Source organism: Coregonus clupeaformis, chromosome 12 (assembly GCF_020615455.1).
Source record: "Coregonus clupeaformis isolate EN_2021a chromosome 12, ASM2061545v1, whole genome shotgun sequence".
NCBI lineage: Eukaryota > Metazoa > Chordata > Actinopteri > Salmoniformes > Salmonidae > Coregonus > Coregonus clupeaformis.
The window spans coordinates 53,730,531-53,745,786 of record NC_059203.1 but is presented as its reverse complement, the minus strand read 5'-3'; the positions used below and the strand labels follow the sequence as shown (position 1 = coordinate 53,745,786).

The following is a 15,256-nucleotide window of genomic DNA, read 5'->3' as shown; positions in this document are numbered from 1 at the left end:
CGACTGTGGGACCTTATATAGACAGGTGTGTGGTTTTCCAAATCATGTCCAATCAATTGAATTCCCCACAGGTGGACTACAATCAAGTTGTAGAAACATCTCAAGGATGATCAATGGAAACAGCATGCACCTGAGCTCAATTTTGAGTCTCATGGCAAAGGGTCTGAATACTGATGTAAATAAAGTATTTATGTTGTTATTTTGAATACATTTGCAAAAATGTCTAAAAACCTGTTTTCGCTTTGTCATTATGGGGTATTGTGTGTAGATCTTTGGGGGGAACTTTTTATTTTTTTAATACATTTTTGAATGAGGCTTTAACATAACAAAATGTGGGAAAAGTCAAGGGGTCTGAATACTTTCTGAATGGACTGTAAACTTAGCCCCAGAGAGAGAGAGAGATCGAGATATGCCGGCGGCATACTATGACACCAACGTGTATTTCTTTATCCTTGTCAGATTGGCTACTGCATCTGCTATACAGATATAGGCGTACTGAAGGAGGCTAATATGTTAGTTTTCTATCAAAATATTTGTTTATAATGTTAGATTATAGGAGTAACTCTTGTATGCCAAGAACATTTGTACCTCACCTCAAGTTCAACTGTCGGAGTCAACTGCTCACTGCCTGCATATCATAGGCCTGCAGTATAATAGGCTAATAGCCACACCACAGCAAACCTTCACAAAAGTTTATAAACTTTATTAGGGTAATATCAAAAGTCAAGCCATTGTTTATACGGAAAATACGTGCAGAATAGTATATTGCGGCAAACACAACATTACAGTTGGAACTTAATTTGGCCAAAGAAAATGGCTCAACAGAAGAAAATAAAACACTTGCGAACTGGTTTAAACCTTCACAAAATGTTGAACAGGCTATATTGCAGCAATTACCAAGAAAGGCTAGTGCTTACTGTACCCAACAAATGACAGCAATAGGCTAATGATATTTATTTTACAACAGGCCTACTTATAACCTATCTTAAACTAAATACGGAGGACACAATTAAAAAGACAGATCAAACTTAATTTAGCCAATGAAAATGTTTAAACAGAATTAAACAAAACACATTTTGCATATTTAAAGAATTGGTTTAGATTAATCAATAGGCCTACAATGATAACAATGATATAGAGTAAAAATGATAAAACAAATTATAAATATGAAAAAAGTTCAAAAGTTCAAAAATTGCATCCTACCTGAATAGCGAGTTGCACAGTAGCCTGCATTTTGCTGCGCCAACGTTCTTCTTATCTTAGTCCTCTACAATATTAAAACTTGTCCATACGGAGGACATTCCCCTTGTAATAATATAAATAATAATAATATGCCATTTAGCAGACGCTTTTATCCAAAGCGACTTACAGTCATGTGTGCATACATTTTTATGTATGGGTGGTCCCGGGGATCGAACCCACTACCCTGGCGTTACAAGCGCCATGCTCTACCAATTGAGCTACAGAGGACCACAATAGGCATACTCGCTAACTTTCGTTTTACGTCAATGAAAAATACCTAATCTTCGCAATCAACAGTAGCCCAAAGCTCCTGCATGTAAGGCAGCGTGCAAGGAGTGAGAATCTCTACCCTTTTGAGATACAGACTAGTGTGTGCATGTCTTTTTTTGTTAATTCTACAAAGTCCCATGCACTGTTGTCCATACACTTTGGTGAAAACCTGTCAAAGCTATTTCATTCACTCTAAATAGAGGCAACTTACTGTTGTTTTTATTTAACGATGAACATGGTGTCCTCGACAACAGTCACAGGGAGGAAACGGAGACATGGATGTTTATCTGAAATTGTGGACTCCCCCCCCATCACCACCACCCCTTTCTCTCCAGGATCCAGCAGGAGGTGCCCAGCCAGGCAGTGTTGGAGCAGGAGATGGTGTGGATGAAGGAGCACTTGTCTCAGCTCGGCTCTCCTGTGGTGCTCTGCCACAATGACCTGCTCTGCAAGAACATCATCCACAACAGCAAAGAGAGTGAGTTGGTTACAGCAATGTTAGAACATCTTCCACACGGTTAGAACTTTGTCCACAACAGCAAAGAGGCCAAGGACATCTATAGGTAGAACTAGGGCTGGGGGTGAAATTGGCCAAATATCATATCACGGTATTTTTATAATTTTGACGGTATTTTATGTTTTTGAATAATACAAATTCTAAATGTGCATTATGAGTAGTGCGTGACCCTAGGGTGGCAACACATACATTCTAAGTGATTTCAATGGGTCTTTTTCCATTCTGATTGTTTTATACTGTTCAATTAAACAAAATACTTTCTGCATTTTCATCAATTTCTGCTTTTCCTGCACTCATTTCAGATCATTTCCACACTATGACGAAGGGCTGCACGATATTGGCAAAAAATCGAGGCATTATTTTTAACCAAATGTTGCAGTTGCGTTTTGACTTGCAATATAGATCAAAACACTTGGGTGAACGGTTGGGATCATAGAAATAGAATGATTATTATAATTTTATAGTTAGATTATAATAGTGGGCACTTTGAATACAGTGTTTGACAGGGAGGAGTTATTGTGACAGGGTAGGAACCAAAATGCTGGTCAGTGTTTCCTAGCGGACCCTATAATATTTGGCTACATTAAATGTTTTCTGTTAGCTAGCTAACATATTCATACTTCGCCTAATCCTCTTTGGTTGAGAAGATACTGTTGCACAAACAACATGCTGATTTAGGCTGTATAGGCTGTATAGCTAGCTACGTTTGCTCTGACTAGCAATTAGTATTAGCGGCTAACACGATTTAGCCACAAATTGCTAAGAAAATACAAACTAGCTGTTTGCAGATGTTAAAACAAACTAATAGTGTAATTATAGAACGCTTGTGGATTTATATTAACTCTTTAGAACCCATAGTGGCTGTCAACGGCTTCTCTTTAAATTACTATAGCGGCCGCGAACTGCCTTGTTTTTCTAACAATAATATCTGTGTCAATATCGCAAAATTAACTTTCTAACAACCTGTTGTCGTATTCGCGTGGCTGTTGTCATCAACCAGAAACCGCAAACAGGGTATGCTGTCGTTTGACATTTTAAAGTTTTTTTTAACTTCATTGCTCAAAATGATGGCGCCGAAGTAGACACAACTTTTCACTGTGAAAGAGGCTGCATCTATGTTGGTTGGTGATACTGATTCGGACACGTCCTTGCACTTTGAAAAGCGTCACTTTATTTGACTTCTGCTCTTTTTTTTCTCAACACTTTTTTTTGTTGTTGTTTTATTTTTACTTTTTTGTTTAAAATAAATGCACTGTTGGTTAAGGGCTGTAAGTAAGCATTTCACTGTAATGTCTGCACCTGTTGTATTCGGCGCATGTGACCAATAAAATTTGATTTGATTTGATTTGAAATAGCTCTCAGATTAGCAAGTCATGATAACTTGGTTGGTACAGGCGAGCTCGAATGATTGCTCTCTGTCTCATGGAAATAGTTGCAGTGTTTAGCTGCATATAGTCAGCTAACTTGTTGGTTGTTTTGTCTTGTTTCTACCAATGTAATTCATAAGGAAACGGCCCAAGCTGCTAGCTAATTAGTTAGTCTTTCAGGCAAGAACTTGTGTGTAGCGGTAAATTTGGACTGCGCTCACGAAGCGTCAACCTCAGCTGTCACTTTCACTAGCTAGCCAAACAGATAACCAGCTAACTAGCCACCGAAATGAAGGCTAGAGTAATTAGTGTTTTATCTGTTGGGTTTAGATTATGGTTTGCTAGGTGCAGATACACTACATGACCAAAAGTATGTGGACACCTGCTTGTCGAACATTTTATTCCAAAATCATGGGCATTAATATGGAGTTGGTCCCCCCTTTGCTGCTATAACAGCATCCACTCCACTCATCCACGGCTTTCCACTAGATGTTGGAACATTGCTGCGGGGACTTGCTTCCATTCAGCCACGAGCATTAGTGAGGTCGGACAGTGATGTTGGGTAATTAGGCCTGGCTCACAGTCGGCGTTCCAATTCATCCCAAATGTGTTCAATGGGGTTGAGGTCAGGGCTCTGTGCAGGCCAGTCAAGTTCTTCCACACCGATCTCGACAAACCATTTCTGTATAGACCTCGCTTTGTGCATGGGGGCATTGTCATGCTGAAACTGTTGCCACAAAGTTTGAAGAACAGAATCGTCTAGAATGTCATTGTATGCTGTAGCATTAAGATTTCCCTTCACTGGAACTAAGGGGACTAGCCCAAACCATTATTCCTCCTTCACCAAACTTTATTTTTGGCACTATGTGTTGGGGCAGGTAGCGTTCTCCTGGCATCCGCCAAACCCAGATTTGTCCGTCGGACTGCTAAATGGTGAAGCGTGATTCATCACTCCAGAGAACGCATTTCGACTGCTACAGAGTCCAATGGCGGCGAGCTTTACACCACTCCAGCCGTCGCTTGGCATTGCGCATGGTGATCTTAGGCTTGTGTGCGGCTGCTCTGCCATGGGAACCCATTTCATGAAGCTCCCAACAAACAGTTATTGTGCTGACGTTGCTTCCAGAGGCAGTTTGGAACTCGGTAGTGAGTGTTGCAACCGAGGACAGACGATTTTTACGCACTTCAGCACTCAGCGGTCCCGTTCTGTGAGCTTGTGTGGTCACTGAGTAAGGCCATTCTACTGCCAATGTTTGTCTATGGAGATTGCATGGCTGTGTGCTCGATTTTATACACCTGTCAGCAATGGGTGTGGCTGAAATAGCCGAATCCACTAATTTGGAGGGGTGTCCACATACAGTGCATTCAGAAATTATTCAGACCCGTTTACTTTTTCCACATTTTGCTACGTTAAAGCCTTAGTCTAAAATTGATTAAATTGTTTTTCCCCTCATCAATCTACACACAATACCCCATAATGACAAAGCAAAAAACTGTTTTTTTGAAATTTTTGCAAATGTATTTTTGGAAATATGACATTTACTTAAGTATTCAGACCGTTTAGTACTTTGTTGAAGCACCTTTGGCAGCGATTACAGCCTTGAGTCTTCTTGGGTATGACGCTACAAGCTTGCCACACCTATATTTGGGGAGCTTCTCCCATTCTTCTCTGCAGATCCTCTCAAGTTCTGTCAGGTTGGATGGGGAGCATCGCTGCACAGCTATTTTACGGTCTCTCCAGAGATGTTCGATCGGGTTCAAGTCAGGGCTCTGGCTGGGCCACTCAAGGACATTCAGAGACTTGCCCGAAGCCACTCCTGTGTTGTATTGGCTGTGTGCTTAGGGTCATTGTCCTGTTGAAAGGTGAACCTTAGCCCCAATCTGAGGTCCTGAGAACTCTGGAGCAGGTTTTTATTAAGGATATTTTGCTCCGTTCATCACAGATGGTTGTCCTTCTGGAAGGTTCTCCCATCTCCACAGAGGAACTCTGGAGCTCTGTCAGAGTGATCATTGGGTTCTTGGTCACCTCCCTGACCAAGGCCCTTCTCCCCTGATTGCTCAGTTTGGCCCGGTGGCCAGCTCTAGGAAGAGTCTTGGTGGTTCCAAACTTCTTCCATTTAAGAATGATGGAGGCCACTGTGTTCTTGGGGACCTTCAATGCTGCAGAAATGTTTTAGTACCCTTCCCTAGATCTGTGCCTCGACACAATCCTGTCTCGGAGCTCTATAGACAATTCCTTCGATCTCATGGCTTGGTTTTTGCTCTGACATGCACTGTCAACTGTGGGACCTTATATATACAGGTGTGTGCTTTTCCAAATCATGTCCAATCAATTGAATTTACCACAGGTGGACACCAATCAAGTTGTAGAAACATCTCAAGGATGATCAATGGAAACAGGATGCACCTGAGCTCAATTTCAAGTCTCATAGCAAAGGGTCTGAATACTTATATAAGTAGGGTAAATGTCTAAAAATCTATTTTCGCTTTGTCATGGGTTATTGTGTGTAGATTGAATAAGGCTGTAACGTAACAAAATGTGGAGAAAGGGAAGGGGTCTGAATACTTTCCAAATGCACTGTATGTTAATATGGGCTATTTTTAGTTCTTTTCTGGGTTGCTTGTTTGTTTTTAGTGCTATTCTGAAAGGTTGATCCGAGATAGACATGTCAGTGACATTTACATTTGAGTCAATGGTACTGGGTGGGCTGCCCACAGTGGGCTTCTTCCTATGGCAGACAGTTTCAGTGCAAACAGTGGAATTAAATTCTATGTGCATATGATTATTGCAGATAATATCCTCGGAGCTAACAGTTAAAGGAACATAGATTAGAGTACTTACATTCACTGCACTTCTATAGCATGGCAAGGGGCCAGAGATGATTGTTCTCTTCCCTGTGCAAACAAGGGTGTTCAAGAGAATGTTGTAGTCCTTCAGTTCCTCAGATTGCCAAAAGCGAATGTTGTTAAAGCTAACTTGAGTGACAATGGTGCCAATATTAGAGTAGTAGTCGAAGCGGGAGTGTCGTTGGCTAGAACTGTGGGCAGGAGCGAGTTGACGTCTTGGAAACGGGCGCCTGGGTGACAATGGACCTCGGTCGGCCCACAGGCCGTAGGCAGGCCAAAATCTCTCACCATCGAGCTGCCCAAGACAATGTTGGTCGTGATGGAATACGATGCGGAAGGAAGATGGGGAACCGAACGGGCCTGCCTCTGGCAGGGTGGAGGAGGTATGCTTCGACTCATACCAACCTGACTCACTGCACATGTAGCAGCGCATGGCATCGGGATCCTCGGAGAGGTGGAGGAGGGCCCAAGACCTTGCTTCCTTTGGTCAGCGACCGGCTGAGCTGTGGAGGAGGGTGCCCCTGGACGGCTGCTGGCTGTTGGTGTACTCCATCAATACCAGTATATAGTAAAATACGGTATACCGCCCAGCTCTAGATAGAACAAAGGGATGTAACAATTCACCAATAGGCATTGGTTCCTGGTTCAAATGTTTAAGAAATGAGTGCATCTGTCGCGAGGGACCCCAAAACGATGCAAATGTAGCATGCATCTGTCAAAATCGATTCAAACATTATGAATCGCCGGTTCACAGATGTTTTTTGCTCAAATTACTTTCTTTCTACCTTCCGAAAATACCTCTCATCATTTTGACAACTGCATCCTCTCCTTCAGTGTCAAACTAAGCATGTAATTATGTTGACAGTAATTTTGCATGCCGAACAAACCCAGGAAATATCAGTAGCCTAGTCAAACTGCGTGCGGTGCGAATCTTCGTGCGCTGAGCAACGAGAGGTAGGCCTATTCCTGATCTGGCACATCTCAAAGTCATCTTCAGCATTCAAATGTTTGTAAAATGGCTTGCGCAAGATTAGGCTTTATTAATTGAGTGACAACTAATGTAATTTGCAAGGAATTTTTTTATAAAATGCGCTGTTGAAAATTGTTTTACCAGAATAAAAGTAGCATACTACTGGAGACACAACTCTCATCTGGCTATAGGTAGGCTACATGCTGATCGGGGCTTAGGCGACATTATATTTTATTTTGATCAGGTTCACCATCTGCAATAGTTTTGGTAGTTTTGCTTGAAACAATTGGTATATATGGAAATGTTTGGATATACAGGGTGAATCACTTTTGCTACCCGCAATGCAGGGAGAAGAAACGGTCTAAACCATTCGATTATGGGTGAAATCCAAATTGTTGCTATAGATTCATTGGCTATGTCATAAGTTATTTTTTTACATGAATATTGATACATTACCATCTCTAACATTTTTTATCTGCAAAAATGACAAATAATACTGAACAAAAATATAAACGCAACAATTTCAAAGATTTTACTGAGTTACAGTTCATGTAAGGAAATCAGTCAATTAAAATAAATAAATTAGGCCCTAATCTATGGATTTCGCATGACTGTTGGTCACAGATACCTTCTTTTTTTTTTTTAAGGAGGGGCGTGGATCAGAAAAACAGTCAGCATCTGGTGTGACCACCATTTTGCCTCAAGCAGCACGACATCTCCTTCGCATAGAGTTGATCAGGCTGTTGATTGTGGCCTGTGGAATGTTGTCCCACTCTTCAATGGCTGTGCGAAGTTGCTGGATATTGTGCGTGAACTGGAACGCGCTGTCATACACGTCGATCTAGAGCATCCCAAACATGCTCAATGGGTGACATGTCTGGTGAGTGTGCAGGCCATTGAAGAACTGGGACGTTTTCAGCTTCCAGGAATTTTGTACAGAGCCTTGCGACATTGGGGCCGTGCATTATCATGCTGAAACACGAGGTGATGGCGGCGGATGAATGGCACGACAATGGGCCTCAGGATCTCATCACAGGATCTCTGTGCATTCAAATTGCCATCAATAAAATGCAATTGTGTTCATTTTTCATGGCTTTATGCCTGCCCATACCATAACCCCACCGCCACCATGGGGCACTCTATTCACAACGTTGACATCAGTAAACCACTTGCCCACACGACGCCATACACGTGGTCTTTGGTTGTGAGGCCGGTTGGACGTGTTGTGGAAATACTACACAGGGACACTAAGTCAATATTAAATTAATCATTGTTTATTATCAGCGCACTCGAGAGGTTCCAACAAACTTGATGCACCATAGTGAACGTCTGTCAGGAGCTCTAACAGGGCAGTCCCATTAGTTCCCTTATATACTGACAAGTTATATTTGCATGATTTAGCTTATTCCTCATTCATAATTAATGTTTGCTTCATTCATGTGACAGACCAATACCTCACGAGGCTTCTTCTCTCTAAGCTGAGACCTTGAAACTGAGATATCCCTTTCTCTAAACAAGGTTCTGGGCATACTGCCAAATTGCAGATACTGATAGTGAGGATTTGTTCAATCAGTCACTTGCATGAACACAGAAATTGGTTTATAGAAAAGCACAAACAGAACACAGAAATTGGTTAATAGAAAAGCACAAACAAAAAAATGACATTGTGTACTTTGAAGAATCTCAAATATATTTTGATTTGTTTAACACTTTTTTGGTTACTACATGATTCCATATGTGTTATTTCATATTTTTGATGTCTTCACTATTGTTCTACAATGTAGAAAATAGTAAAAATAAAGAAAAACCCTTGAATGAGTAGGTGTGTCTAAACTTTTGACTGGTACTGTACATACACACACACAAACAGGCACACACACTATCCAGCGTAGAGAGGCTCATGAGCTTCATTAGCAGCAGATTTTAATTTCTAATGGAAAATCTGTGTTTATGTAATAACTGCATCGAATCGTATTGCATCAATCTGAATCACATCAATTCGTTTCAAACTAAAACGTATCGTTCCTGTATGGTATCAGAGCCCATGTAACTAGATGCGTATCGAATCGTCTTGAAAAGGGAAGATGCAGATCTCTAGTAGAACATTGTCATCCATAACAGCAAAGAGTCACAACTTGAAAAAAAAAAAGCCAGTAACTCTCCAGTGCCAATGTTGGACAACATATTAGTCAAAATTAGTAACATTATTACTCATATTTTTCTTCCATCCTCTCTTTTTTTTCTCCAGGCCATGTCCGGTTCATAGACTATGAATACTCTAGTTACAACTATCAGGCATTTGACATCGGGAACCACTTCAACGAGTTTGCAGGTAAGAGGAGATACATGGGCTGTATCTTAGTCATGACGTACTGTACACCATATATAATATGTGTCTGTATGTTTTCAGGTATGAGTGAGCTGGACTATGGGCTGTATCCTAGCCGTGAGATGCAGCTGGAGTGGTTGCGTGTGTATTTGCAGGCATACAAGGCGTCCACTAAGAAAGGAGAGGAGGTCAGCGACCGAGAGCTGGAGACTCTCTACGTACAGGTCAACAAGTTTGCCCTGGTGAGGAACACACTGTCGCTCACACCACTGTGGTCACTGCTCGCTCACACACACACACACGTGTTAGTACTGGGCTGATCAGTTTGGCCCTGTCTAACCGCTGACCTCTCTCTGTAGGCGTCACACTTCTTCTGGGGCTTCTGGGCTCTCATCCAGGCCAAGTACTCCTCCATCAATTTCGACTTCTTGGGGTAAGTACCTCTGTGCATGTGTGTGTGTGTGTGTGTAATGGTCCCTTGTGGAGTGATGTTAAAAGCTGTTGGTTGGCCTGTCTGCCTGTGGTGCATGTGAGTGAAAGGGATCTCTTAGTGTGAAAGACATACCAAAACTCACAGTCAAACTCTGTCGTAGAGCACAATTTCCACTACACACAGTTTCCACACAGTGAGAGATAGAAAGGGGAGCGAGAGCCTGAGAAAATTGTGAGAAAGGAGAGATGGATTAGAGAGAGAGAGCTGTCTTGTCCCTGCCTCCCCCAGGAACCTGCAGAGGTGAAACTGACCCACGGGCTGGTGGTTTGAGTGTCTGCAACCCAATCAGTCCTGCAGTGACGACAGAACTGTCCCCCCGGTCACTCAGTGCCCCTGCCTGTATAGGTGGCATATTGCTCTGACAGTTTAGCAGCCAGTCAATGGGATCTGTCTGGGCTATTGTTAGGGCTGCTATTGGATAGTTGGTGCACTCATTTAGTCAGAATGGGTGTTTAACTCTCTCTTCTGCTCTCTTTCAACACTTCCTCCCTTCCTTCCCTCTCTCTCCCTCACACTCTTTCTCCCTCCACCTTCCATATTTTCACACTCTCTCCTTCAGCTATGCTGTGCTGCGTTTCAACCAATACTTCAAGACCAAGCCTGCAGCGATGGCCCTACAGATCCCAGAATGAGAGGAGAAGACAAGAGAAGAGAGACCCCATCACCGGCACTGACCAGGGGAGCAGACCCACTTTGAGCAGGAGAGGACTGGGCTGGGGAAGAAGGGTTGGGTAGGGCTGGGGATAGGGTACAAGGGTTGGGGTTAATGTTTAGGGCTGCGTGTATGGGGTTAAGGCAGGGGTGTCAAACTCATTCCATGGAGGGCCTAGTGTCTGCATGTTTTTGTTTTTTCCTTTCAATTAAGCTCTAGACAACCAGGTGTGGGGAGTTCTTTATTAATTAATGACCTTAATTCATCAATGAAGTACAAGGGAACAGCAAAAACCAGCAGACACTTGTCCCTCCGTGGAATGAGTTTGACACTTGTGGGTTAAGGGGTGGGGTGCGGTGGGTAATAACATTAAGGGGACAGAGTGTGGATGGACCACAACATAAAATACTATTTAATTCCTATTCAACTCAGACCACCTGTCTCACCACTCAAGATTCCCCAAAACAGCCACGGTTGGTGTGTTTTCATTTTTTATATTTTATTTATTCTGTGAAGAATTGATTGACCCAGTGAGATTCATTCCCCAGACAGACAGGTAGCTGGAACACTACCTTTTGGTGCTGACATGGAGGACAGTGTGTAGACACAGTTCTGTATATGTGGGTTCGCTCTTTGGCTGTGGCTGCTCAAAGCGTGTGCTGTGAGACAGAGGGGGCAGTCATCGTCAACCCCCTAGCCCTTAGCTTTGGCACTGATCTAAGAGGATTTCTTTCGCAATATGGTAATGGGCCACCTTGAAATGAGAGTATATGGTGTACATCCAACTTTACAAAAGCTAGACAAAAAATAACTTGAAAAAAGGTCCCGCAAACTGAGTGAACACTTAAGTCCATTCTCTCATATCTACACAAAGTGCCTAGGGGCTAAGGGTTGATTTAGAACTGGCAAGTAGTTGCTTTGCAGTAAAGGGACCATCAATGTGTAGGGAAGAGAGGGGCTAGCCAGGACAGGTAGTTTAATAATGTCTGTGACGGCAGAGCATCTTCAGTGGCCAGGAGCAGCTTTGCGTCACTGATGCTAAACTTTAAACAAGGGCTCCGTTCTACCTCTTAGCCTCTTTTCCACCACTTTAGCTTTTATGGTTTTGGTGACTCGCTCTGTTAAACTTTCCACTTCTCACAGACCACTCGGAAAATCACAACCTCAATCACCCCTGTCACACCCGTCCCTCTTACCCCTCTTCCTCCCCTTTCTCTCACCTCCTTCTGCCCTATATCGCTTCCTCCTCTCCCCTCTCTCGTCTCTCTTGATTGGCTAAGGAGGGGAAGGGACATTTGCCTGATGTGCACATACTTACTGTAACATCCCAACCTCTCCCCACCCCCAATCCAGTTACAACTTCCCTAAAAAGGAGCCAAAACCTTATATAATGAGGTTACCTAAACCTCATTACCTAAACTATGTGTTAGGTCAGAGCGAGTCAAGGCTTCAAAGGGTCTGGGACCACTAATCCTGGTCTGGTGTTTTTGTTCTGAAGCTTGTCTGAGGATGTGAGTGAGGTGACCAAGGACAAGACAGCAGGAAGTCCACACTAAGCCAGCAGCCACTTCTCTAGCTGGCATCATGGCACACAGGTCTTTGGTGGGTCGCTGGACCAAAAAACTCCAACACCCTTCCTTACCCCAGGCAGCAAGCCCCTTTAGACCAGTTCTGACCTCTCCATCCAGGCATTCAGCCCTAGTTCAGTTTTTTCTATCTGAATTTTTTGTTATTCAGTGCTTTTAAGGGTCGCTTTAGCTTGTCTCTCATTCCTCACCAACAAGCCCTCTCAGATCAGAGGGTCAACATACAAAATGGAGAATAGAGAGGAGAGTCATGTTAAAGTATGGAGATACGGGTAACTTCCAAAATAATGGAAACGCTTGAGTAAATGAGGCATACAAAGTATATTGAATGCATGTGCTAACACACAGGTGTGGCTCCTGAGTTAATTAAGCAATTAACATCCCATCATGCTTAGGTTAATGCATAAAAATGGTGGGTAAGCCATTATTTTGGCTACCATGGCTATGCCCCCATAGGATGACAATTCCCCCATCCACAGGTCACGAGTGGTCACTGAATGGTTTGATGAGCATGAAAACAATGTAAGTCACCAGATCTCAACCCAATTGAACACTTATGGGAGATTCTGGAATGGCGCCACCAACAAAACACAAACTTATGGAATTTCTAGAGTTCCAGACACTTGTAGAATCTATGCTAAGGCGCATTGAAGCTGTTCTGGCTCGTGGTGGCCCAACGCCCTTTTAAGACGCTTTATGTTGGTGTTTCCTTTATTTTGGCAGTTACCTGTATATCATCCAACCTGTCCTGTGATTCCTCCACATGACCACTAGGGGGAGAAAGGGAGCTCTGACCCCTGCCCTCCCCTTGTTGTCTCCTGTTACTGATGGGGTTAATAATTCACCAGTCTGACAGAGGAGGGGACAGCAATCATTCAGCAGACCTTGACACTGTGGCTTACCAGCCTGAGCAGGCCAGCCCATAACTCTGGCCTGAAGTCAAGAAGGCTTTCTCGCCTGTCAGTCACTAACATGAATGAAGAGCATTTTAATTTATTAAAATGGCCGCCAACACTATGAAGATGTTGAAGAGAAGGACTCGCTGCAGTTCTTGCCTGGTTGTTATGAGGAGTAGCTAGCCTCGTGTGCCAGGCCTCTTTGCTCCCCTAGCAGATGCCAAAATATGTTGTCTGGCAACGTGGTGAGACTAATGATGAGTCCCTGAGCACCCTCTTGGCTGGGACAGACTCAGAAGAGCTCACCTTTTAGTCCTTTGTCACTAGCCATACAGGCTGGGAGGGTAGATGGAGTAAAGCCGTTGTCACCAACTCTAGTCCTAGAGAGCAACAGTACAGATACTAACACACATGATTCCACTAATCAACTAATCATCGGTGTGTTAATGCTGGGCTGGAACAAAAGCCTGCACACTCTAACTCTCCAGGACCAGGGTTTTTGACCACTGGAGTAGTGTTAAGCAGAGCAGAACATCCACAACATAGCAGCAGATAGAAATGCAACAAATGGAATAGAAATGACTTGTACATATGATGTAGGATTGGGTCCATTCTATACAGTACTTTTATCTGCAACATTCCAAACCTCTTACCCCTCTGAGTCAGCGTTTTAGGGTTTTTATGAGTGAGTGGAGTTGGTTGTGAGAAGAACCTCTATTGTAGTGTTTCTTAAATGGATGGTCTAGGGCCTCTTGTAACAAGGTTTTAAGACCGTTATGGACAGAGACATTACCTTGAAAGGCTTTAGATTAGTCACAACTCCCCACCTGCTTTATGTGATATTTGCCAGTAGGCCTTGGGTTGAACTGAGAGGTGACAAGTGCTTATTGAAAGAGCGCAATTAATTCCTGTTTATCGTAAATGTACATATGTGAACGTGTTTCCTTTTGAATGGACCGTAACATTTCAATTGAAACTAAAACTGTATTCTCCTTTTAGGGTGCATATCAACAGTTAAAATGGATTCCTTTCCTAGTCTCCTTTCCTTCATCTGCACTTATGTGAAACAACTGGATGGATGGAAATAAATGAACCCACCATATTGCTTTCATCCTGTGTCTACAGATGCATGGTGATTTAAGGAGAGAAGAGTAGGGGAAGCCACTTTAGATGATTGAGACTGACCATAAGAGTATGAGGAAGATAAGGTGGTTGAATCGTAACAATGGAGGTTAAGATTATGTTCTATGCACCAAAGCACTCCTGGAGGTCTGTGTGGTTCCATTCAACTCAACTATTCAGAAGTCACTAGATGGCCAAACTAGAACAGACAGAAGTTAACTGATCTAGAACATCAGTTTCTTGTTCTAGGGTTTGGGTAAATGTTGCAGCAGGTAGGAATAAATTGGGGTTAATGGTTAAAATTATGTTTGTGATTAGAAAGCGACATAGCCTACTTCTATCCTTTTATAGCATGGCCTGATAGTGGTATTATAAATGAGTCTGCTTCCTGAACGCACAACCAAAAATGACCCTGGGTTTCATGGAAACGCACCAGCTTATTGAAGTGATGTGTGTACTACAGAAGGTTAAGCCTGCTTTTCTATTCTCAGACTTGCCTCCCATTCTGCCTATGCCCTTGTTAACTCCCCCATGCAGATTTTAAAGCTTTGGATAAGTGTAAATGATGATGCGTATGGCTCATACTACCATTTTGATAGGTTGGAGGGAGTTTCCACCATCTTTCTGACACCTATCCAATCCTCTCAGATCTTTGAGGGCAAGCCAACGAGGGCACATGGAGGGGAGCGAGTTGAAGAATCGGAGCCTACTCTAGGTCTACTACTGTAGGAGTAGCTATATTGCAGTAGAGTAAAGGAGTAGTACCATTCGCTACATCATATGCCTTCACCGGAAGAGCATTGAAAGAGTTAAGAGCTTTGATTTCCGTTATTATTATTATTGAGGGTGTCCAAGAAGGCGTTGCACACTTGCATTGTCATTCAATAAAGTAAGTTAAGGTCCCCAACTTTAAAAAGCCAATAATACATATGAAGGAACCGAGGTGTGCACTAATGTGGGACATG

The 15,256-nt window shown here is 42.9% G+C and overlaps 1 protein-coding gene across 1 annotated transcript in view; it reads left to right on the top strand.

The window, feature by feature from the left end:
• Nucleotides 1-10,900, top strand: part of LOC121577681 (ethanolamine kinase 1) — a 30,307-nt gene extending 19,407 nt beyond the window's left edge. Inside the window, exons 5-9 of the mRNA XM_041891459.2 lie at nucleotides 1,848-1,990; nucleotides 9,462-9,545; nucleotides 9,624-9,784; nucleotides 9,902-9,975; nucleotides 10,595-10,900. Of these exons, the coding sequence (XP_041747393.1) occupies nucleotides 1,848-1,990; nucleotides 9,462-9,545; nucleotides 9,624-9,784; nucleotides 9,902-9,975; nucleotides 10,595-10,667 (535 nt within the window). The 3' untranslated portion in view covers nucleotides 10,668-10,900. The remainder of the gene's footprint in view (nucleotides 1-1,847; nucleotides 1,991-9,461; nucleotides 9,546-9,623; nucleotides 9,785-9,901; nucleotides 9,976-10,594) is intronic.
• The last annotated feature ends 4,356 nt before the right edge of the window (nucleotides 10,901-15,256 follow it).